Source organism: Bison bison, unplaced genomic scaffold (genome assembly GCF_000754665.1).
Source record: "Bison bison bison isolate TAMUID 2011002044 unplaced genomic scaffold, Bison_UMD1.0 scf7180017864320, whole genome shotgun sequence".
Taxonomy (NCBI): domain Eukaryota; kingdom Metazoa; phylum Chordata; class Mammalia; order Artiodactyla; family Bovidae; genus Bison; species Bison bison.
In genome coordinates this window covers 898,490-924,314 of record NW_011494892.1, presented here as the reverse complement: position 1 = coordinate 924,314, position 25,825 = coordinate 898,490, and the positions used below count along the sequence as shown (strand labels likewise).

Genomic DNA, 25,825 nt, shown 5'->3' with positions numbered 1-25,825 from the left:
TATTCATTTTTGAATAGGGCTATTGTTGTTGATGATGCTAAAGCTGAAACTCCAGTACTTTGGCCACCTCATGCGAAGAGTTCACTCATTGGAAAAGACTCTGATGCTGGGAGGGATTGGGGGCAGAAGGAGAAGGGGACGACAGAGGATGAGACGGCTGGATGGCATCGTTGACTCGATGGACATGAGTCTCAGTGAACTCTGGGAGTTGGTGATGGACAGGGAGGCCTGGCATGCTGCGATTCATGGGGTCGCAAAGAGTCGGACACTACTGAGCGACTGATCTGATCTGATTGTTGTTGAATGTGATAGGAAAGAAGAAATGCTAAGGAGAACTAGCAAGTCACCATGCCATGGTGGCATATATCTTCCAGAGGAAATGAAAGTAGATTCAACATAAGAAATGCAAGGAGGTTCTCATCTCAAATGAAAACCACCACCTTTAGGACTCCAGGTCAGGACATGTACCAGGAAATCCTTTGTGTGTATGGAAAGATGGATGTAAGCAACCAGGATAATATGATGCTTCTCTGGGTGGGCCTTTTTGACAGAATGCATGATCTTCAGGGAGACTAACATGCACACACATACACAAGTGTGGCCTCAGTGAGGGATGTAACTCAAGCCTGACACCAACAGAGAGATGAGATCATGGAAGGGTAGAATCTACTAGGTGAACACCTTTGGGATCTTTTATCCACTAACCACAGAGGTCAGTGTTTGGGGATGGGTGCAGAACCCAGGCTAAGCCAAGTTAGTTCGGTTCTGGCATTGTGCATCGCTGAGGACTATGAATTGTGAAACACAAATCTGCAACTGCCAACAGCCTTTATTGGCCTGAGGGGTAACTTTTTAATACTGGACAGCAGAGCAGGAGGGCGAGGATCAAGGAAGCTGTGCCCCAAGGTGCTGTTGGCCCAGAACTCCACACTGGAATATGGAGGATGGAGAGAAGTAAGGAATAAATAATAAGCTGTGTCACCTATGAGGTTTATCCTGTCCCCCCTCCACTTACTCCTTATACTGTCCTGAAATACATAGGCATCCAACACAACTACCAGGTCCATAGGCAGGCAGGGCAAAGGCTCACAAAGTTTTACTTCACTCTTTCTGCTTTTATTCCATATAAGAGTTCAACCTAGTTTCCATGAAAACTCCTGAAATAGCACACCACATCCATTTACATGCTTGCTCTAAGGATTAAATATATTTGACATGTCAATAACATAAGACTTTGGATCTTAAGAGCTTAATAAAAATCTTCAGGGTCTCCTCAGAGCTCTGAACCCCACAAGCCCAAGCCCCAGTCTGCTGTGCTCACCATGTTTCTGATGGTCTGTTTCATAACAATCCTCCTGTTCCTCAGTGTAATTCAAAGTGTATGGACTCACCCAGAATTTTAGGAAGGGTGCAATAGAGGTGGGAGGTCAGGAGGGGAATGCCCATCACCAAGGGGAGAGGGATAGCTGCCCCATAGCAGGGGAGGGCATGGCAGACCAACATTCAAACTGCTTGGGCAGGACAGATTTTAGGGTAGCAACAAAGGAGGCATAGACCCTGGGTGGTGGACAGTCCAGACTATAAGATGTTGCCTTGTTCCAGGTAGTAAAATGATGACACCCCCTAGCCCCATAGAGAAGCCTACACCTTAGTCCTAAGAACATGTGCTTATGTCATTATGTTACTATGTATGGCAAGAAGGTCTTTGCAGAAGTATTTCAGGTTATAGATCTTGAGATGTGGGATTACTCTGAGTTATCTGAGTGGGCACAACTGACTCACATGAACCCTTAAAAGTAGAGAACTTTCTCAAGCTAGAAGCAGAAGAGAAGCCGCAGAGGAAGAGTCATAGAGATCCTGGAGACTCCAGGGAGCTGCAGCAATACAGCGGTAGGAGAGGTCCTAGAGGAGAGCTGGAGGGAGCCCAGGGTAGAGTTTGAGAGATCCAAGGGGGTGGAAGAATTCCCACCATGAGACTTCCATATAACATTGCTGGTTCTGAGATTTAGGTCCAAAGGCCATAACCAGAGAGGCCTCTAGGAGTTAAGGGCAGCCTCAGCTGACAGCCAGCAAGGGATGGGATATCCAGTCTTACACATCCAAGGAACTGGATTCTGCCAACAACCTGAATGAGTTTGGAAGCAGCTGCTGCTGCTGCTAAGTCGCATCAGTCGTGTCCGACTCTGTGCGACCCCATAGACGGAAGCCCACCAGGCTCCCCCATCCCTGGGATTCTCCAGGCAAGAACAATGGAGTGGGCTGCCATTTCCTTCTCCAATGCATGAAAGTGAAAAGTGAAAGTCAAGTCGTTCAGTCGTGTCCGACTCTTAGCGACCCCATAGACTGCAGCCTACCAGGCTCCTGCATCCATGGGATTTTCCAGGCAAGAGTACTGGAGTGGGGTGCCATTGCCTTCTCCAAGTTTGGAAGTAGACCCATCCTAAAAGTCCCCAAAGTTTATCTATTTTTTACGACCAGAACTGAGTCTGGATTACCATCTTAGTTCTGAGATCTGCCTCGGCTCCCACATTCCCCCGACCCCAGACTTCCATTAGCTTCTTCCTAACTGCCTAACCCTAGGCAGGCTCTCCCTCTCACCCTAGCAGGTCATTCCGCATGGAAATCGGCTCATATTCTTCAGGGGCTCACAGGAAGCCTGTTACCAAAGACACGGCACAATGTAGGAGATGTGCAGCGGGCTTGAGATCAGACAGGCAGAGAGAAAATGCTCAGAGGGTTGAGCACTGAGATCCTCAGTGTCCCCATGAAGAAAGCCAGGCACGGAGAAGCAACATGCTGACATGCAAATGTTCCTCAGAGGGCCTTGCCAGCCTCCATCACAGAGCACACACCTCAGTAGCTGAGTAGCATCTGCTTTGCATCCCAAAAATTGCTACTCCAGGATTTAACATTGAGAACTCTCCTTCTGGACAAAAGAGAATTTCACACATAATTCAGGGTCACATTCAAGAACTTGAGTGAGCTCTAAAAAATAAAAGGCAACACTTTCTTTCTCTCATGTTAAGAATTAATATTCGAAAAATACTCTTTTTGGATCAAAATGGTGGAGTAGTACATGGAACTCACCTCCCCCAGCAAACACATCAAAAATACATCTACATGTAGAACGAATTTCACAGAAAACCAACTGAAAGCTAACACGAGATCTCTTACACAACTGAAGCAGCAGGAATGATTCCCATGTAACCGAGCAGGACGGGGGAAAAGGCATGGGAATGAGCCTGGCACCTCTGGAAGGAAGTTGTAAAAGAGGAAAGGTCCACACAGGTGGTCCCTCTCCCTGGGAACCCCCCCTTTCCTTCATAGAGGTCTTCTAGGACAGGAGGGGCATGAACTCTACCTGCAAGGAGTGCATGTGTATCAGCTGCTGTACATGTATCAGTTGCTACCTCATGCCACTTCCCACCCCAAAAAGGCACTGGGCAGGGTTTCTAATGTGCCCTGCCCAGCTAGGCAATGAAACACAGGCTTCAACAGAAGGACCCTGAGAGAGAATATGGTCTAGTTCCAGAGGGCTTGGAGTGTAGTCCAGGCCAAAACTCAGAGTCCATCATTAGCACACACAGAGCTGGGCATAAGTCTGCCGTAGGAGCACCACCATTAGCACATGCAGGTTAGAGGATAAGTGCCCACAGGAACATTACTGTCAGCATGCTCACAGCACTGCACAGCTCCGGTGTTGACAGGCTTGTGACCTTGACCATGGCAAATTTGGCAGCAGTGGACTTTGTTGATGCATAAAGCAGCTGGTTGGTGGCATCACAGAATCACTTATCTACCATGGAGAGTCCCTACGGTGTGGTACAAAGTAATTCCTTTCCCAGTAGGAGCCCTTCAGTTCTGCCCACCTCCAGTACAGCTTAGAGCTAGATCTGGAATAGACAGGTCCTGGAGAGTCCCACCACAGAGGCAGCCTAGGCCCCAGTGGGAAGACCAGCAATCACAAAACCTTGCCCCCCAGCAACAGCCTAGCAAGAGGTCTGGGATGAATACAACAGAGAAAGAGACACAACCTTGGGCTGCTTCTGGCAGAACTGCAAATGGCTGCACGGGTGGCATATAGACTTGATGTGCACATACAGGGCTCACTCCCCTCGTGCTGACCTCCTTAGGAATAGAGCGCACACTTCAGGGCAATAAAGCCACATGGAACACAACTCTCAGTGCTTCTACTCCAACTGGAAAACAGACCCTCTTCCATGGAAATAACTGTCATGGAACAGAATACAGAAAAACGAATGAAAAGAAATGAAGACACAACATTGTTTGTTTGGTGCATTTCACCAACGTTTGAATAATAGGGATCCCAGAAGACAAAGATAAAGAGAAAGGGCCTAAGAAAATATTGAAGAGATTATAGTCCAAAAATTCCATACAATGTGAAAGGAAACATCACACAAGACCAGGAAATGAAGATACAGGATAAATCCAAGGAGGAACATACCAGAACACATATTAATTAAACTCAGAAAAACTAAATACAATGAAAAAATATTAAAAGCAACAAATAAAATATAAGGGAATTCCTATAAAGCTATCAGCTGAATTTTCATCAGAAACTCTGCAGGCCAGAAGGGAGTGGCATGATATATTCAGAGTGATGTAAGGGGAAAACCTACAACCTAGAATATTCTACCCAGAAAAGTTATTACTCAAATTCAAGGGAGAAATAAAAAAAAAACTTTAAAGACAAGCAGAAGCCAAGAGAATTCAGCACCACCAAGGCAAGGAGCTTCTCTAGGCAGGGAAAAAAGGCCACAACTAGAAACAAGAAATCACAAATAGGAAAGCTCACCAGTAAAAGCAAAAAGCCAGAAATCAGCCATACACAAATATAATATCAAAACCAGGAACTATGAAGAAAGTACAAATATAGGAAATGGGAACTCCATTTAAAAATAAGAAACCAGTAACTTAACACACATATATAACATAAATACACACACACACACACACACACACACACACACATGTATGTATCAGTCAGTTCAGTTGCTCAGTCATGTCCAACTCTTTGTGATTCCAAGGCTTCCCGATCTATCACCAACTCCGGGACCTTGCTCAAATGCATGTCGGTGGTACCACTGAATCATCTCATCCTCTGTTGTATCCTTCTCCTCCCACCTTCAATCTTCCCCAGTATCAGGGTCTTTTCCAATAAGTCAGTTCTTCGCATCAGGTGGCCAAAGTATTGGAGTTTTAGCTTCAGCATCAGTCCTTCCAATGTATATTCAGGTCTGATTTTCTTTAAGATTGACTGGTTTGATCTCCTTGCAGTTCAAGGGACTCTCAAGAGTCTTCTGCAGCACCACAGTTCAAAAGCATCAATTCTTTGGCCATCAGCTTTGATTATGATAAAACTCTCATATCCATACATGATCACAGGAAAAACCATAGCCTTGACTAGACGGACCTTTGTCAGCAAAGTAATGTCTCTGCTTTGTAATATGCTGTCTAGGTTGGTCATAGCTTTTCTTCCAAGAAGCAAGCATCTTTTAATTTCAGGGCTGCAGTGACCACCTGCAGTGATTTTGGAGCCCCCAAAAATAGTCTCTCACTGTTTCCATTGTTTCCCCATCTATTTGCCATTGAGTGATGGGACTAGATGCCATGATCTTTGTTTTCTGAATATTGAATTTTAAGCCAGTTTTTCCTTTCTCCTCTTTCACTTTCATCAGTAGGCTCTTCAGTTCCTCTTTGCTTTCTGCCATAAGGGTAATGTCATCTGCATATCTGAGGTTATTGATATTTCTCCCTGAAACCTTGATTCCAACTTGTGCTTCATCCAGTCTGGCATTTCATGTGATGTACCCTGCATGTAAGTTAAATAAGCAGGGTGACACTATACAGCCTTGATGCACTCCTTTCCCAATTTGGAACCAGTGTGTGTGTGTGTGTGTGTGTGTGTGTGTGTGTGTGTGGAGAGAGAGAGAAAAGAATGAAAAGAAATGAGTATACACATACTGCTATAGCAAAATCTTACAGGAAATGCAAACAAAAAACTATGGTAGAAACACATACATAAAGGAAAAAGCAACTCAAATACAATACTAAACAACATTAAAGATGGTCATCAAACCACAAGAGAAAAGAACAAAAAAGGAACAGAAGAAAAAAAAACAAACAAACCAAAAACCATTGAAAAAATAAAAATAAGAACATAGATATCGATAATTACCGTAAGTGTAAATGGATTAAATGTTCCAACCAAAAGACTGTCTAAAAGGGATATAACAAAGACCATTATATAGGCTATCTATAAGAGACACACTTCAGGCCTATGGAAACAGACTGAAAGTGAGGGGATGGAAAAAGATATTCCAGGCAAATGGAAATCAAAAGAGGGTTGGAATACCAATATTCGTATCAGAAAAATAAAATAGACTTTAAAATAAAGACTGTTACAAGGGACAGAAAGGAAACACATAATTATTATGGAATCAATCCAGGAAGAAGATAAAATAGTGGGAAATATATATGCACACAACACAGGAGCATATCTATAGATAAGGCAAACACTAACAGTCATAAAAGGGCAAATTGACAGTAACACAATAATAGGGGATTTGAGAGTTTCACATATGTCAAGGGACAGATCACTCAGACAGAAAATTAATTTTTAAAAAACCCAAGCCTTAAATGACATATTAGACCAGATAGATGTAATAGATAGACTTAATTTATAGGAAATTCCATCCAAAAGCAGCAAAATATAGTCAAGTGTACACAAAACATTCTGCAGGATAGATATCATCTGGATCACAAATCAATCTTTGGTAAATTGAAGAAGATAGAAATCATATAGAGCATCTTCTCTGACCAAAACGCTATGAGATCAGAAATCAATTAAAGGGAGAAAACCTGTTAAAAACACAAACACTTTGAGGCTATACATATGTTAAGTAAGTAAGTGTTAGTGGCTCGGTTGTACCTGACTCTTTGCGACCCCATGGACTGAAGCCCACCAGGCTCCTGTGTCCATGAGATTTTCCAGGCAAGGATACTGGGGTGTGTTGCCATTTCCTTCTCCAGGGGATCTTCCCAACCCAGGGGTCGAACCTGGGTCTCCTGTACTGCAGGCAGATTTTTTACTGACTGAGCTACAAGGGAAGCCCCAATACATATGCTATTAAACTACAAATGGATCATTAAAGAAATCAATCAAATCAACTATATGTCAATAAAAAAAAATTTTTTTTTAAGCTAAAAAAAGAGGGGGGGGGGCGGAGAAGATGGCAGAGATCGGCTGCTCTCCACAAATACATTTTAAAAAAAAAACTCATCAAAATATGGAATAACTCCTACAGAGCAATTTCTAAATGACCACAGAAGACCCCAGGCCTCCAAAAAGGCAAGCTAATTTCCCTGGAATGAGGTAGGACAAAAGAAACACATTAAAAAAAGAAAGACAGAGGACTTCAAGACAGGAGTTTGTGCCCCCAGGGAGGGAAGGAGTCATGAAGGAGGAAATTTCCACACACTAGGAAATCCCCTTTCAGGTGGGACCAAGAGGAAGCTGTGGAACCTCAGAGTGCCATGTAGCAGTGGGGCTCAGAAGACAAAATACACAGAAAGCTGCCCAACAGAGCTTCTCAGCCCATAAGCAGCTCGAAAGCCTCAGCCCAGACCAGAGGGTAGGGTGGGGAACTGGGATGAGTGGCTAAGAATCTTGGCCTGCAGCAGAGGGTGGATCCCGGGCCAGAGGCTAAGTAAAGATCCCAGGGAGAGGTAGGGGGCTAGCGGCTATGAGGATACACTGAGAGGGCTACTAAAACAAGGCTGAGGAAATAGACATGACTAGCATTGCCAAAGCCAGGAGGGGTGCTACAGGCAGCAGACAAAACACCATGGATGTGGTCCTGATCCCAGATGTTGCAGCTACCTCCAGGCTATAAGCAGGTACAAGTTACTTCCCGCAACTTGCTGGGAGCTTTAACAGCTGAGGTCTTTCTAGGGAACCACAAACTGTGCCCCTGTCCTCTGGAAGAACTCACAATCTATCTTAGACTGTAACTATATCCAACAGAGCAGAACAGCCACTCTCCAGCACAACACATATGTGGCTGTCACACCCTCCCCTTTCTCGAGCCCAAGAGAGTGAAAGAGTTCTAATGAGCCTTGATCTTTGTCTCCTCATGTCCAGGTGGGGAACAGACTGGGGACCCCAGGGGCAACTGTGAACATTAGGAGCAACTGCAAGTTGGAATAAGGCCATATCTGAGATTGAATTAACCCCATGCTGCCCAAAACAGGTCAAAAGACCTTCCTAGAAACATTAGAGGACTTTGGTATAAGCCTTGCTGGGTGTTCTGGGCTGCAGAGTGTTGCCCTCACCAAGAGTACTGGAAACTTGTCTTTTGTGCTGTGTGGCTTGCGAGGTCTTGGAGCTTCAGTATGCATTGAGCCTGGACCCCTGAGATGAGAGACCCAATCCCAATCCCACCAGAGAACTCATGACCTCAGGGAACATTAATAGATGAGGGTCCTCCCAAAGGCCTCCATCTCAACACCAAAACCAAGCCCACTCAAAGGCCAGCAAGCACCAGTGCCCAGATACCCCACACAATCCTTCAATAAAACAGAAACACAACAGTGCACACTACCAGACAGGCTGCCAAAAGCCATATCTAACCCATAGACACCCCAAAACCTACTTCTAGACACAGTGCTGCCCTTCAGAGAGAGAAGACCCATCTCCATCAATGAGAACAGATCATCAAAACAGAAAATTAATAAGGAAACACAAACATTAAATGAAACATAAGACCAAATGGACCTAATTGATAACTTCAGGACTTTTCATCCAAATACAGAAGAATACACTTCCTTCTAAAGTGTAGATGGAACATTCTCCAGGATAGATCACATCTTGGGTCACAAATCAAGCCTCAGTAAACTTAAGAAAAGTGAAATCATATCAAGCATCTTTTCTGACCAAGATGCTATGAAACTAGATGTCAAATACAGGGGGAAAAACTGTAAAAATCACAAATACATTGAGATTAAACAATACATTTACACTTAATGAATAGGTTACTGAAGAAATAAGAAAATTTTTTAAATTCCTGGAAACAACTAACAACAAAAACATGACAATCCAAAACCTATGAGATGCAGCAAAAGCAGTTCTAAGAGGGAAGTTTATAACAATACTATCCTATCCCAAGAAACAAGAAAAACATCACATAGCTGCTAAAAAAAAACAAAACAAACAAACAAAAAAAAAACCTGAGTGGAAAGAAAGAGATCATAAAGATCAGAGCAGAAATAAATGAAAAAGAAAGGAAGGAAACAATAGTAAAGATTAATGAAACTAAAAGCTTGTTCTATGAGAAGATCAAATTTGACAAACCAATAGCCAGACTCATCAAGCAAAAAAGGGAGAAAGCCAAATCAACAAGATTAGGAATGAAAAAGCAGCAGTTACAACAGACAATGCAAAAATACAAAGGACAATAAGAGACTACTATGAGCAACTATATGCTAATAAAATGGAAAACATAGAGAAAATGGACAGATTCTTAGAAAAGTTCAACTTTCCATGAGTGAATCAGGAAGAAACAGAAATTATGAAAAGCCAATTACAAACAATCAAATCAAAACTGTGATGAAAAAAATTTCCCCAAAACAAAAGCCCAGGGCCTGATGGCTTCACAGGTGAATTCTTTCAAACATTTAAAGAAGAGCTAATACCTATCCTTCTAAAACTCTTCCAAAAGAACAGAAGAGGAGGGAATATTTTCAAACTAATTCTACAAGGTATCATGCTGATTCCAAAGACATCACAAAAAAAGAAAATTACAGGCCAATATCACAATGAACATGATGCAAAAATCCTCAACAAAATTCTAGCAAACAAAAATTTTAATGTGTTCATTAAAAAGATCATGTACCATGATCAAGTCGGGTTTATTTCAGGGATGAAGGATTCTTCAATATATGCAAGTCTATCACAACATTATTAATAAGTTAAAAGATAAAAACCATATGATTATTTCAATAGATTCTGAGAAAGCTGTTGACAAAATTCAACACCCATTTATGATAAAACTCTCCAGAAAGTAGGCATAGAAGGAATATACCTCAACATAATAAAAGCCATATAAGACAAACCCACAGCAAACATTATCCTCAATAGCAAAAATTTGAAAACATTTCCTCTAAAATCAGTAACAAGACATGGCTGCCCTCTCTCACCACTACTATTCAAAATAATTCTGGAGGTCCTAGCCACAGCAATTAGAGAAGAAAAGGAAATGAAAGGAATCCAGATTGGAAAAGAAGTAAAACTTTCACTGTTTGCAGATGACATGATCCTCTACATAGAAAGCCCTAAAGAAGCCACCAGAAAATTACTAGAGCTAAGCAATGAATATAGTAAAGTCACAGGATATAAAATTAACACAGAGAAATTCCTTGCATTCCTATATGCTAACAATGCAAGATCAGAAACGGAAATTAAGTAAACAATCCTATCCACCATTGCAATGAAAAGAATAAAATACTTCGGAATAAATTTACCTAAAGACACAAAAGACCTGTATATAGAAAATTACAAAACATTGATGAAAGAAACCAAAGATTACACAAATAGATGGAGAAATATACCATATTCTTGGACTGGAAAAGTCAATATAGTGAAAATGAGTATACTACTCAAAGCAATCTATCGATTCAATGTAATCCCTATCAAACTACCAACAGTATTTTTCACAGAACTAAAACAAATAATTTCACAATTTGTATGGAAACACAAAAGGCCCCAAATAGCCAAAGCAATCTTGAGAAAGAAGAATGGAACTGGAGGAATCAATCTTCCTGACTTCAGATTATACTACAAAGCTACAGTCATTGAGATAGTATGGTATTGGCACAAAGACAGAGATATAGATCAGTTGAACAAAATAGAAAGTCTGGAGATAAATCCACACACCTATGTACACCTTATCTTTGACAAAGGAGGCAAAAAATATACAATGGAGAAAAGACAGTCTCTTCAACAAGTGGTGCTGGGAAAATGGTCAACTACATGTAAAAGAATGAAACTAGAACACTTTCTAATACCATACACAAAAATAAACTCAAAATGGATAAAGACTTAAATGTAAGATCAGAAACTGTAAAATTATTTGAAGAAAACATAGGCAGAACACACTCTGACACAAATCACAGCAAGATCCTGTATGACCTACCTCCCAGCATAATGGAAATAAAAATAAATATAAATAAATGGGACCTAATTAAACTTAAAGGCTTTTGCACAATGAAGGAAACTATAAGCAAGGTGAAAAGGCAGCCTTCAGAAAATGAGAAAACAAAGCAAATGAAACAACCAACAAAGAATTAATCTCCAAAATATACAAGCAGCTCATGCAACTCAATACCAGAAAACAAACACCCACTCAAAAACTGGGCAAAAGACCTAAACAGATATTTCTCCAAAGACAACATATAGATGGCTAATAAACACATGAAAAGATGTTCAACATCACTTATTATCAGAGAAATGCAAATCGAAACGACAATGAAGTATCATCTCACAATGGTCAGAAACGACCATCATCGAAAAGTCTACAAACAATAAATGGAGAGGGTGTGGAGAAAAGGGAACTCTCTTGCACTGTTTGTTGGAAGGCAAACTGGTACAGCCACTATGGAGAAAAGTGTGGAGATTCCTTAAAAAACTGGGAATACCACTGTTCTATGACCCAGCAATCCCACTGCTCAGTATATACATTAAGGAAACCAGAATTGAAACAGACACATATACCACAATGTTAATCGCAGCACTATTTACACTAGCTAGGAAATGGAAGCCACCTAGATGTCCATCAGCAGATGAATGGATAAGGAAGTTGTGATACATATACACAGCAGAATACTACTCAGCTATAAAAGGAATGCATTTGAGTCAGTTCTAATGAGGTGGATGAACCTAGAGCCTATTATACAGAGTGAAGTAAGTGAGAAAGAGAAAGACAACTGATATATATTAATGCATATATATGGAATCTAGCAGAGAAGGCAATGGCACCCCACTCCAGTACTCTTGCCTGGAGAATCCCATGGATGGAGAAGTCTGGTGGGCTGCAGTCCATGGGGTCGCTAAGAGTTGGACACGACTGAGCGACTTCCCTTTCACTTTTCACTTTCATGCATTGGAGAAGGAAATGGCAACCCACTCCAGTGTTCTTGCCTGGAGAATCCCAGGGACGGTGGAGCCTGGTGGGCTGCCGTCTCTGGGGTCGCACAGAGTCGGACATGACTGAAGCGACTTAGCAGCAGCAGCAGCAGCAGCATGGAATTTAGAAAGATGGTACTGATGATCCTATGTACAGAAGGAGACACAGCAGACATAAAGAACAGACTTCTGGACCCAGTGGGAGAAGGAGAGGGTTAGAATAGCACTGAAACATGTACATTACCATATGTAGAATGAATGACCACTGTGAGTTGGATGCATGAAGCAGGGCACCCAGGACCAGTGTTCTGTGACAACCTGGAGGCATGGGGTAAGGAGGGGTGTGGGAGGGGGGTTCAGGATGGGGTGGACGCGTGTATGCCTATGGCTGATTCATGTTGATCTATGCCAAAAGCCATCACAATATTGTAATTATCCTCCAATTAAAATATATAAATATATTTTTAAAAGAAAATACATACATTCAGCAAAAAAATAAAATCTACAACAATAAATGCTGGAGATGGTGTGGAGGAAAGGGACCCCTCTTGCACTGTTGGTGGGAATATAAACTTATCAGCCACTACGGAAGACAGTATGGAGATTCCTTAACAAACGAGGAAGAAAATGACCATATGACCCAACAATCCTACTACTGGGCATATACCCAGGGAAAACCAGAATTTAAAAAGCAACATGTACCTCAACGTTCATTGAAGCACTATTTAAAATAGCTGGGACATGGAAGCAACCTAGATGTCCATCAACAGATGAATGATTAAAGAAGCTATGGTACATATATAAAATATTACTGGAGTATTACTCAGTCATAAAAAGGAAAGCATTTGAGCCAGTTCTAATGAGGTGGGTGAACCTAGAGCCTATTATACAGAGTGAAGTAAGTCAGAAATAGAAAACAAATATGGTATATTAAAACATATATGGAATCTAGAAAGATGGTACTGATGAACCTATCTGCAGGTCCGCAGTGGAGACAAAGACATAGAGAACAGAATTGTGGGCACAGGAAAGGAAGGAAGGAGAGGGTGGAATGAATGGAGAGAGTAGCATGGAACTATATACACTACCATATGTAAAATAGATAGCCTGTAGGAATTTTCTATATGACACAGGGAACTCAAATATGAGCTCTGTGACAATTTAGAGAGGTGGGATGGGGTGGGAGGTGGGAAGGGGGTTCATAAGAGGGGGGACATATGTACTCTTATGGTTGTGCATGTTGATGTATGGCAGAAACCAACACAATTTTGTAAAGCAATTATCCTTCAATTAAAAATATATAAATTTTAAAAAGAGTCTCAATCACCAAATGTTTAATCATATTTTAGGTTGTTAGCCATGTAAGTGGTCCATGTTAACTTCTTTCCTTGATAATCCCCTCTATTCTATTCATTCTACATGTTCTGGGTGAATAAGAACCAGTCGAGGAGGCTTCTTATTCTTTGAGAAGCAGCCCAAAACTTCCCTCTCTGGAGAGCCATTCCTGACTTTCCTCCAGCCTCCATGGTGCTCCCTGAGCACTCTATGTACATGGCCATGAGAGGATCCATTTATATTGCAATCCTAACTTAGGTGACTGTCTCCCCACTCAGGAAGACAATGTCACCATATAAAAGTAGAAGATGCTAAATAAGGTTTAATGAACAAAATTCCACACAGTGGACATATTTCCCGGTGTCTCTGGATTCTGTTTCTATCACTGATATTAAATGTGGTTGTGAATGCAGTTGATTAAATGTGGTTGTGAATGCAGGTGTTGCTTTTCGTGCTGCTGATCTCAGATGGGGACCATTTTAACAAGTCTAAACTCAGAATTTGAGTCCTCAGTTGCTGAATTAGGTGAACTAGCTGTCTCCAGATTATAACAACTTCATTGAATGGCATTAGTCCCCCTCTATAAACTTGAAGATACACTAAAAACAAAGTTGTTGATTTAATAGTTAGAGACCAATCAAAGAACAAAGAAAGATAGATTATCTAAGCATACCTGGAAGCAAAAACAAAAATTTTAAAGGTATCTATTGTGTTTGTCTAAGATTTTTCACAATCCTCTTGTGTTCCCAAAGGTGATTAGGTCTCCTTCCAAATACAATCACATCCAAACCCCCGTGTTTACTCACCAGAGGTTAGTCTCTCCTGACGCTTCTTCTAATTGACTTTTTAATGTCTCCAAAAGACAAAACACTCTCTCAGCCCAAGAAAAAACTTTAAAAAAATTTTCTTATTATTATTACATTAAAGTCTCTACTTCTTAGCTCACACATTCATCACTTTACCCACCATCACCCACAACACACATTCCTTAAAAGAGGGAATAAGAAGTTGCCACTAAGGATGGTTTCTGATTCAAAATCTGCTTCTAAACCTAAGCCACTAAGCCACATCTGCATGCAGTGTGAGAAGACATTAACTTTGAGATGTCAGTAATGACCATCCTCAAGCCACAGGCTTAGAATGTCAGGGGCAGTTCTGCAGAGAATGGAAAGTAACACACTTTGCAGAGAAACTGAGTAGGGCTAGAACTCTCCAGTCAAAGGTGAAGATAGGTTTCCCACTTAGGAAATCATGAACTATTCTTACTTTACTTATTCTTACTTTACTTTCAATTTGGCATTCATTAATCATCACTTCACAGACTGGTTCCAAATAGGAAAAGGAGTACATCAAGGTTGTATATTGTCACCCTGCTTATTTAACTTCTATGCAGAGTACATCATGAGAAACACTGGGCTGGAAGAAGCACAAGCTGGAATCAGGATTGCCAGGAGAAATGTCAATGAACTCAGATATGCAGATAACACCACCCTTATGGCAGAAAGTGAAGAGGAGCCTCCTGATGCTCCTAAAAAGCCTCTTAATGAAAGTGAAAGAGGAGAGTGAAAAAGTTGGCTTAAAGCTCAACATTCAGAGAACTAAGATCATGGCATCTGGTCCCACCACTTCATGGGAAACAGATGGGGAAACAGTGGAAACAGTGTCAGACTTTATTTTTGGGGGCTCCAAAATCACTTCAGATGGTGATTGCAGCCATGAAATTAAAAGACGCTTACTCCTTGGAAGGAAAGTTATGACCAACCTAGATAGCATATTCAAAAGCAGAGACATTACTTTGCCAACAAAGGTCCGTCTAGTCAAGGCTATGGTTTTTCCAGTGGTCATGTATGGATGTAAGAGTTGGACTGTGAGGAAAGCTGAACGCCGAAGAATTGATGCTTTTGAACTGTGGTGTTGGAGAAGACTCTTGAGAGTCCCTTGGACTGCAAGGACATCCAACCAGTCCATTCTAAAGGAGATCAGCCCTGGGATTTCTTTGGAGGGAATGATGCTAAAGCTGAAACTCCAGTACTTTGGCCACCTCATGAGAAGAGTCGACTCATTGGAAAAGACTCTGATGCTGGGAGGGATTGGGGGCAGGAGGAGAAGGGGACGACAGAGGATGAGGTGGCTGGATGGCATCACTGACTCGATGGACGTGAGTCTGAGTGAACTCTGGGAGTTGGTGATGGACAGGGAGGCCTGGCATGCTGCAATTCATGGGGTTGCAAAGAGTTGGACACGACTGAGCAACTGAACTAAACTGAACTGAATCATCACTTCAGGCTCACCATAGTGTCTGGGGGCCCTCCCTCAAATCCAATACCTGCTTACCTCCCAGACAGGAACCAAGGGCCAAGGCATACATGAGTGGTGGAGCAGGCAGGCTGACCTCAGGGTCTCTGCTCAGGTTTAGGAGCACGGGAATCTGTGGAGGAAAAGACACTTACCTCATGTCCATGAAAGCCCAGAGGAGTTACCCATTCTGTGACCAACTTGCAAAATCCAAAGCATTTTTTTAGCACTCAAACTGAACAGAGCACAGGACGTTCAAAAGGAAACCTAAGCAAATTTTAGAATCAAAAAACTTGAGCTTGAGCCTATGATTAAGTCTTTGTTTCCAGCCACATGACCAACTGGTCCTCCTCTTCAGTTGCCCCAAGCAATTGTGGATCCTACATGGGGTGAAGTTGCATAGAATCTCACACAGTGCTTGGGACTAAAACATCTAACCAGTATATATTAGCCCTGAAGTGGACCACTTCCTACATTAACTCTATGAATACATCATCTTATTTCATTCTCAAACATCCTCCAGGTGTGATTGCTATTCCCTCAATCGATAGATAGGGACATCAAGACTTGGAGAGATGCAGATCTTTTAAATAGCCAAGCTAGACTTGATTTCTGGTTCCAAACTGCATGCAGGTAAACCTTTCTCTGAGAAATTTGTGTTCCATAAACAGGCCCCCTTTTGACTCATGCTGATAATGAAGCCCAGAAGAACACATAATCTCTGGGCCTGTTTCCAGTATGCTCAGGAGATATTGTTCCATGTTATCACTGGTAGATACCTCAGCCCATTAGAATTTAAAGAGGGGCCCCTGGACCTTCTGCCTTGGGGCAGTTGCCTTGTATGGACCTCTGTAAAGAGCATGAGGAGGAGGGCTCCAACAGTAACACATCTGGAAAGGACTACCCAAAATCACAGACAGCAAAAAACCATGTGCATGCATGCAAGTTCGCTTCAGTCATATTTGACTGTGCAATCCTACGGACTGTAGCCTGCCAGGCTCCTCTATCCATGGGACTCTCTAGGCAAGAATATCGGCATGGGTTGCTTTTTCCTTCTCCAGGGGATCTTCCTGAGCCAAGGATTGAACCCACGTCTCTGGCTTGGCAGGTGGGTTGTTTACCAATAAGCCACCTGGGAAGTCCTCCTATCAAAAATTACTTTAGAGGGCAAAGAGCACGAGAAGATGGAGAGGGTAGGGCGGCGAGTCCGGAGCCAGAGATTGAAGCGATTTGGGATGGGCCGAGCATTTGCGCGTCGCCCTTCGGCCTGAGTAGACCAAGACAATGCTACCAGCGTCATCCTTTATACCAGAAAGCTGGCGGGCACTATGGGGAAAAAACAAAACAAGAAGAAAGTGGAGGAGGTGCTAGAAGAAGAGGAAGAAGAATATGTGGTGGAAAAAGTTCTAGACCGTCGAGTGGTAAAGGCCAAAGTGGAGTATCTCCTAAAGTGGAAGGGGTTCTCAGATGAGGATAACACATGGGAACCAGAAGAGAACCTGGATTGCCCTGACCTCATTGCTGAGTTTCTGCAGTCACAGAAAACAGCACACGAGACAGATAAATCAGAGGGAGGCAAACGCAAAGCTGATTCTGATTCAGAAGATAAGGGGGAGGAGAACAAACCAAAGAAGAAGAAAGAAGAGTCAGAAAAGCCTCGAAGCTTTGCCCGGGGTTTGGAACCAGAGAGGATTATTGGAGCTACGGACTCCAGTGGAGAACTCATGTTCCTAATGAAATGGAAGAACTCTGATGAGGCTGATCTGGTCCCTGCCAAGGAAGCCAATGTCAAGTGCCCGCAGGTTGTCATATCCTTCTATGAGGAAAGGCTGACGTGGCATTCTTACCCCTCAGAGGATGATGACAAAAAAGATGATAAGAATTAACTTTCTTGAATACCAGCCCCTGTCACATCTGACTGTGGGTTTCAAGTGGGGAAAGAAGGAGTTCTCCTTGTCTTGACACCATAAAGGTGGCTTGAGAAGATGTCCTTTGAAGAGCCAGTATAGTTTCTGTGCCCTACAGCAGCCCAAGGGCTTCAAAACCGTTTCATGCTGTACAGTTTGCACACCCATCCCGGTGGAGGGGAAGGAGGGTCAGTGTTTCAAGGCAACCCGTTCTGAACTTTGCTTTAAAAAAAAGCAAAGGGCCTTCTATGAAGGACAAAACGCAGAATGGGATGTGGGAGAGCAAGAGGTACTGTAGATCTTCAAAGAGCATCTCCACAACCCACACAGCCTTCTTCCCGATAGTGTTAACTCTGCATTTTTACAGCGTAGCATGTGTGTAGTTTTTGGCTATTACTGGTGTATTATTTGGGGTGGGTGGGGTGGGGTGGGAAAGAAGGGAGATGGGTTAGGATCATTTTTGTTAAAATTTGGGGAAACGGTGAAACAAAGGAAAGAACAACTAATGATGATTGGGTTCTGTGTCCAGGATATTGTATCCTTTCAAAAAATGTCATTGGCAACCTAAATGAGGACTGTGAGAGACTGTTTAAAATCTGTGAATGCCTGAAACTTAGAAGCCAAGGTATTCCCTGCCTGAGCTTAATGCTGTTCCCAACAAAGGAATAAGAAGCTACCAAAGCTGCCATTTGGGGGATGGAAACTGGTTGAGGAGGATAAGTCTTACTGGAGTGTATACACAGGCAGATCATTCTGTCTTAGAGGTGCTACTCATGAAACTGACAAGAAGACCCTTTCTTTTCCTATTGTGAAGTTACAAATATCAGCTTCTCCATCCAAGCCACTGGTGAAGTATTTAGGGAAGGGCAGAGAGTGGTATAGGAGATAAGTGAGTAGGGAAAGACAAGGGCCGGTGCTCATAGGGTGGAAAACTCTTGGAGCCTCTGTTTTTTAAACTTTGAAACCATTGGTGGCAGGGTTCAGTCACTGACAGCACAAGTTCAAGAGTTGAATGATTTCAAAAGCCCTGGTCTCAGGAGAAGATAAATATTCATACTGGGGCAGTGGTTCACTTTAAAACAAAACAAATTTTTTAATCCTAAGAACTAACTAAAATCCAAAACGCTGTCTTGAGTCATGAGATCCATCAGTTGTTGACATCATCTTGATCTGCATCTAGAATTCCATTGTAATTTTTAGGCCTGTGTTAGGTTTTTGTGAAAAGTTGTTTAAATGTAAACTTCATATCAACACTGTCAGTTTTTTGTCTTAATAAAACTATATAGATTTATTTTTAAAATTACTTTAAATATAAATGGATTAAATTCTCCAATCAAAAGGCACAGAGTGACTGAAGGAATTGAAAAAAAAAAAAAAAGACCCAACTATATGCTACCACAGGACATATATTGATTGGCTCAAAGTAGAGTGATGGGAAAAGATATCCATACAAGTAGAAAGAGAGCAGAAGTAGCTTTTTCATATCAGACAAAAGAGACTTTAAGTAAAAAATGGTTAGGAGACAAAAAAAGCCATTATATAAGGGGTCAATTCATCCATAGATTATTACAATTGTGAATATATCTGTACCCTACAACAGAGTACATAATTATATAAAGCAAATATTAAGAAATCAGTATATTTCAATACTTTATTTTAATCAATAAACAGATCATCCAGACAGAAAATCAACGAGGAACTATGGACCTGAACTACACTTTTAAATAAATGGACCTAGCAGTCATATGGGCTTCCCTGGTAGCTCAGCTAGTAAAGAATACACCTGCAATGCAGGAGACCTCAGTTCAATTCCTGGGTCAGGAAGAACCACTGGAGAAGGGATAGGCTAACCACTCCAGTATTGGGCTTTCCTGGTGGCTCAGCTGGTAAAGAACCCACCTGCAATGAGGGAGACCTGGGTTCAGTCCCTGGGTTGGGAAGATCCCCTGGAGAATGGAATATCTACCCACTCCAGTTTCTTGCCTGGAGAATTCCATGGACTGTATAGTCCATGGGGTCACAAAGAGCTGGACACAACTGAGTGATTTTCACTTTCACATTCAACACTCATATATAGAACATTCCATCCAATAGCAGCAAAATGCATTCTTCTCAAGCACACTCTGAGCATTCTCCAGGACAGATCATATGTTAAGCCACAAAACAAGTCTTAAGAAATTTAAGAAAAGTGAAATCATATCAATTATCTTTTCTAATTACAATGGTGTGAAACTAAATAACAGGAAAAAAGCTGGAAAACTCATAAATACAGAAATGAATGTTGGAAATGAAGCTACATGCTCCTGAAGCATCAGTGGGTCAAAGAAGATCAAAAGGGAAATTTTTAAAATCTAGACAAAAATGGAAACACAGAACACCAAAAGTTTTTAGATACAGAAAAAATGATTCTAAGAGGAAGTTTATAACAACAAATGACTACATTAAGAAAAAAGATGGACTTGGTGCTCAGCAGTAAAGAATCTGCCTGTCACTGTGGGAGACACAGGAGATATAGTTTCGATACCTGGGTCAGGAAGATACCCTAGAGAAGGAAATGACAACACACTCAAGTATCCTTGCTTGGAAAATTTCATGAACAGAGGAGCCTGGCAGGCTATAGCCCGTGGGCTTGCAAAGAGGTGGACTCGACTGAGCACACACATACACACACTCCCTTGTGGTCTGGTGGTTACGAATCCACCTGCCAATGCAGGGGATATAAATTTCATCCCTGCTCTGGGAAAATTCTACATGCCATGGGAATTCTAAGCCCATGTGCCAAAACTACTGAGCCTGTACAAGTCCATGAAATTCTCCAGTCCAGAATACTAGAATGGGTAACCTTTCCATTCTCCAGGGGATCTTCCCAACCCAGGGATTGAACCCAGGTCTCCTGGATTGCAGGTGGATTCTTTATCAGCTGAGCCACAAGGGATGCCCAAGAATAATGAAATGGGTAACCTATCCCTTCTCTAGCAGATCTTCCCAACCCAGAAATCAAACTAGGGTCTCTTGCATTGTAGGAGGATTCTTTACCAACTGAGCTATTAGGAAGCACTTTTCTATGTATGAGAATATGCAAGAGTCTGCACTCACTGAAATCATTTTGTTGATATGCATCTCACCTATCTGGGGCCAGTATCCTGTGTTTTCACAACCTGAGTTTCCTCATGGCTCACCTTAAGGAGTGGCTACAGTCTGATGACTGCTAAATGACAGATATTCTTTTCTTTCCTGAGTTTCCTCAAAGCTCACTGACTCACACTGATGACTATGACATCCTTGTTTACTGATATGGCAGGAAATATTCCATATCTCAAAATATTTCATTTTAGGAAATATTCAATTTATCATGCATAAATTACCAATTTTTAACTCAACATCCTGCACAGGAATAGTCATATTTTAATTTGAAAATCATCTGAGAATTCTTCTTATTTAAGCAAATGAGGCTGAAAAGATAGGTTTAAGTTGAGAAAGACTGTCAGGGAATTCTCAGTCATTAGCAGTGTATTTTAGTTTTCCCATACAGTCTCTAAGGCAGTGCTCTGGGAAGACTAAAATAACTGCTCACAAAAACAAATCTGGGCTCACATGTAGCTCCCACAACTCCCTGACAACTGTAGATAAGAGAAGAGGAGAAAAGGAGAGGTGGGCAGATATCAAAGGGATTTTCTTCTATGGAAATATTTTTAAAATATTGAAATATTTCCACACCAATTGATCAAGAGCCATCATCTGAGACCTTACCCCTCAACCAAGACATTGGCTGGCATTTCCAGTCATTGGAAATGGTGACAATATCTGCCAGTTTTCTAACCCTGTTAAATAAAATTTCCACACTTGTTAAATCTCATGAACATGCATGCTTTTGACCTGAAGAATGATCCTGCCTAAAGCTGTATTCTTACAGCAGAATCAGGTTTAACCGAAACACAGGTAGTTCTGCAAGCCTGGCAGCAGAAGGTCCAGTCACTGCTCCTGTGTTTTCTCTTCATGTATAATAGCCATAAGTGGGCAAACCTATCTCTACCCTTGGATTGATCTGCCATTTCTATAGTATGTTCTTGGGTTTCCTTGTTCAGTCCTCCAGGAAAATAGCAGAAGTGAGAATGTGGGAATTTCACCAAAATAAAAATGCACATAGAAGCCAGACCTTGATCATGCCACTCCTCAAGACTGGTGCAGTAAGAACTAGGTACTCTAAGGGGTGTTTAGTTGGATCTGGCCCCAGAAATAGCTCAAGAAATCATAATTTATAGAGTAGAAGATGCACTACCCTTCTAAGAATGCCCAAACTCTGTAGGTCCATGTAAGACAGCCCAGACCACAAAGATTCCCTAATGCAAAGCATGAGGCATTGGAGTTCTTTCTACTCCAGCCAGAGGTGCAGAGGGACAATGATGCCCACTGATAACTCATACAAAACCCAATTCCCCCTTTCTTCAACCCACCCCAAATTCAGAGGACCTCTCAACTGTGCAGAGTGAAGATGCTCCTAGTTGGAAGAAGGGATGTGAAATGGGCAGGAGTTATCCTCTCAGGCAGGAAACCTAAATCACCTCCCCAGGACACATTCATTTCATTGCATCTGTCAGAGGCAAGAACTAGTGGGAGATATCTATATACACACAGATTTTTAATGAAGACAATTGGGGGGCTGAAATTGAGGAAATCCCATATCCACAAGGTGTGCAGCAAGGAAGGAAAAGTGATGAATACCTATAATCCACAGGGTGGTAGTCAGGAAGTAATATCCAAGGGAAGCAGAGCTTCTGAAACTGACTGAGCAGGACCCTGTGGAGCTCCAGGGCACAAAAACCCTTCTGTCCCATTCCCTGGGTTCCAAAGTGCAGGTTCAAACAGTTGCTAATCAGGGAGGGTAGGGGATATAGAGATAATGGAGGAGCATTCAAGAAATAGTGCAGCCTTGGACCAGGGTTCTGGTTGCCTCTCAAGGGATACACCTAACAACATTTCTTACTTCTTCAGCCAAACTAAAACTCCCACCAAGTGGAAGATGTTAACTACTTTATGTAGTGTTCATTCCAAAGGTCAGTTTGCCCATTATCACTGATGCCAGAAGATCTCTCAGTTAAAGGAATGCAGGTCCTGCAAGCACCATGATCAGCAATACCATCCCTTGACTATAAAACTCCTCTCATACAACCTCCACTGTGTATTGGGACACACAGTTTTCAGGGCATTAGCCTGCTGTTGCCCCCTTTGCTTGACAAAGCAATAAAGACATTTTTTTCTGTAATACTTCACCCAAAACTCTGTCTCTGAGATTTAATTTGGTATTGGGGTACAGAGGCCAGATTCAGCTTCACATCTGCTGAACTTTGCAGTGTCTCCAACACTAACTCATTCATAACATCTGTCTATTCCCAAGGCCTTCTCAGGGCACACCAGAGTTTCCCAGTGCTGACACATTACACCAGCCTCTGGTGTCTTTGGCCCACAATGACAGTGGATACCAGAAAGAAGAATCCAGAGAAGAAACAACCTCCCTCTGGGGGAACATAGAGAGCTATATATTGGTAAAACCAGCTCTTTGGACACTGAAGAAGAGAATTGAGAGGAATAGATATTACCAGCAGCAAAGAATATTGCAGGCAAAGTTACAAGATGCCCAACAACATGCTAAGGAAAGTGCCACCAGCCCAATTAGAGATGGGGTTATGTCTCAGGTGGCAAGGAGGCCTGGCGGAGAGATGGTATGGCAATATTATCTATGACTCTCAGAAACATAGTGAGCACTGAGATGCTCAGTTCCCTCAATGAAAATAACAGAGAGTTGCTGGAGGATGATACGCCAAGGGAGATGTAAAGAAAGCTTTACTATGGAAAAACTAACCTATTGCAACTTATGTACCTTTTTAGTCATATTAAAACCCTTGCTAAACATCTTCCTTGTACCAGGCACAATGCTAGTAAATAAGACAATGCAGCTTTAGCAGATGACTACTTTAGCAGAGTTATGTGTAAACTATTATGGTACCCAAGGACAAGTAAGGCCCTGCACTGGAAATACAGAACGCATTGTAATGAAAGCATTTAAGTAGGTATTAAAGGAGGCTCTGAGGAACTCTTATATTTGGGGAAGTCTGTTTCATGAGCTCTGGGTCCCCAAAGCAGAAGGCAACCTCATTTTCCCCATCCACTTTGTAGATAAATAGGCATGTGACATGGCCTCCTCCAACCATACACTTTTACTTGAGAGGTAGGCTTGGAGATTTGATCAATGTAACAAGGTGTGCTCAAAGCAAAGTGACAGAGGTCCAGATACTCAGGATCCAACAATGGGAGAGGAAATCCAGGCAAAGCAGCAGAACTTACGGGTCTCATGAAGAAAACCCCTACTCATGGTGTCTTTCAGAAAATCCATGATCTGTATACTATTCTTAGATATACTCCTATTTCTCTTAAACTAACTAAAATGGGTGCTATTTGTCAACTGAAAAAAAAATCACAAAACCTAAAAGTTGAGAATTATCTTTGAAAACTGGAATATTTCTTGCCATATCAGTAAACAAATGATGTCCCAGTCGCCAGTCATCAGCAATCACAGCCCTTGGGGATGAGCCCTCGGGGAACTCAGGAAAGGAAAGAATACCCACCATCTATAAATAGTAGCCCTCAGACTGCAGCCACTCCCTATGGTGAGCCCTAAGAAAATTTGGAGTCTTGTGAAGTCACAGCATACTAGCTCTAGACAGGTGAGGTGCACATCAGACAATTTATTTCAGTGAACTGACTCTCATATCTTCCCATACATAGAAAAGTGCTAAATTCCTTAACTTGAGATATGTGATTTCCTTTCACTGACAATGATCTTTTGATGTTCAGACTACCTGCCTTTTGTTGCAAAATTCTATATAACCTAATTCTTCCCCTAGCTTCCTTGGAGCAATTCTCTCAGGGTTACTTGAGATGCTGTCTCCCGGGCTTGGAGTCCTAAAAGTTTTCACTGAATAGAACCTAACTATCAACTTTTAGGCTGTGAATATTTTTTTTTTAGTCCACATGTTTTATTCAGTGTATATTCTTAGGATTTCAAGCCCAGGAGGCAGTATCTCAAATAAACCTGTGAAAACTGCTCCAAAGAGGTCAGGAGGGGGAGCCAGGCTATATGAGTTTCACAACAAAGGACAGGTAATCTAAATGTCAAAAAAAAATTATTGTTAAGCAAAGAAAACCAGACATCTCAAGTTAAGGAATTTAACTCTTCTCCATATATAGGAAGATACAAGAGTCTTGACTCATTGAAATCATTCTTTTGATAGGCATTTCAGCTATCTGGGGCCAGTATTCTGTGTTCTCACATCCTGGGTTGTCTCAGGGCTCACAGTTCACTGTGGAGGGCTATAATCACTGATGACTGTCCCTTGTTAATGCCTTTTGTTAACTAATATGGCAGACAATATTTTGTTTCTCATGTTGATTGCAACTGTTGATTGAAATGCAAATACAACTATATGCATTACAAATAGAAAAATTCCCACTAAAAAGACTTAGGAATAAAATCAGCACCATCCAAATCAGTTAGAGGATGAGATTTATCAATCCAAGAGAAATCAGGAAATAACAGGGGAAAAAGAATCAGAAAAGAAAAAGTATAGGGGGGGGCGGTCCTAAGACAGAAGAGGAATAGGACGGGAAGACCACTTTCTCCCCCACAAATTCATCAAAAGAACGTTTAAACACTGAGTAAATTTCACAAAACAACTTCTGAATGCCAGCAGAGGACATCAGGCACCCAGAAAAGCAGCCCATTGTCTTCAAAAGGAGGTAGGAAAAAATATAAAAGACAAAAAAAGAAACAAAAGAGGTAGGGACAGAGCTCCGTCTGGGAAGGGAGTCTTAAAAAGAGAGAAGTTTCCAAACAGCAGGAAACATTCTCACTGCCGAGTCTGTGGTGAGCCTTGGAAGCACAGAGGGCAACATAACAGGGAGGAAAAATAAATAAATAATTAAAATCCACAGATTATGAGCCCAACGGTAACTACCCCAGTGGAGAAGCAGCGCAGACGCCTGCATCTGCCACTAGCAGGTGGGGGCTGGGCAGGGAGGCGCGGGCTGC

The 25,825-nt window shown here is 41.9% G+C and overlaps 1 protein-coding gene and 1 pseudogene across 1 annotated transcript in view; one reads left to right on the top strand and one right to left on the bottom strand.

Moving 5' to 3' along the window:
- The window catches only part of OCA2 (oculocutaneous albinism II), a 285,385-nt gene that overhangs the window by 2,014 nt on the left and 257,546 nt on the right, over positions 1-25,825 (bottom strand). The window contains exon 22 of the mRNA XM_010852989.1: positions 15,872-15,965. Within this exon, the coding sequence (XP_010851291.1) occupies positions 15,872-15,965 (94 nt within the window). The remainder of the gene's footprint in view (positions 1-15,871; positions 15,966-25,825) is intronic.
- LOC104997999 lies at positions 17,130-18,265 on the top strand (annotated as a pseudogene).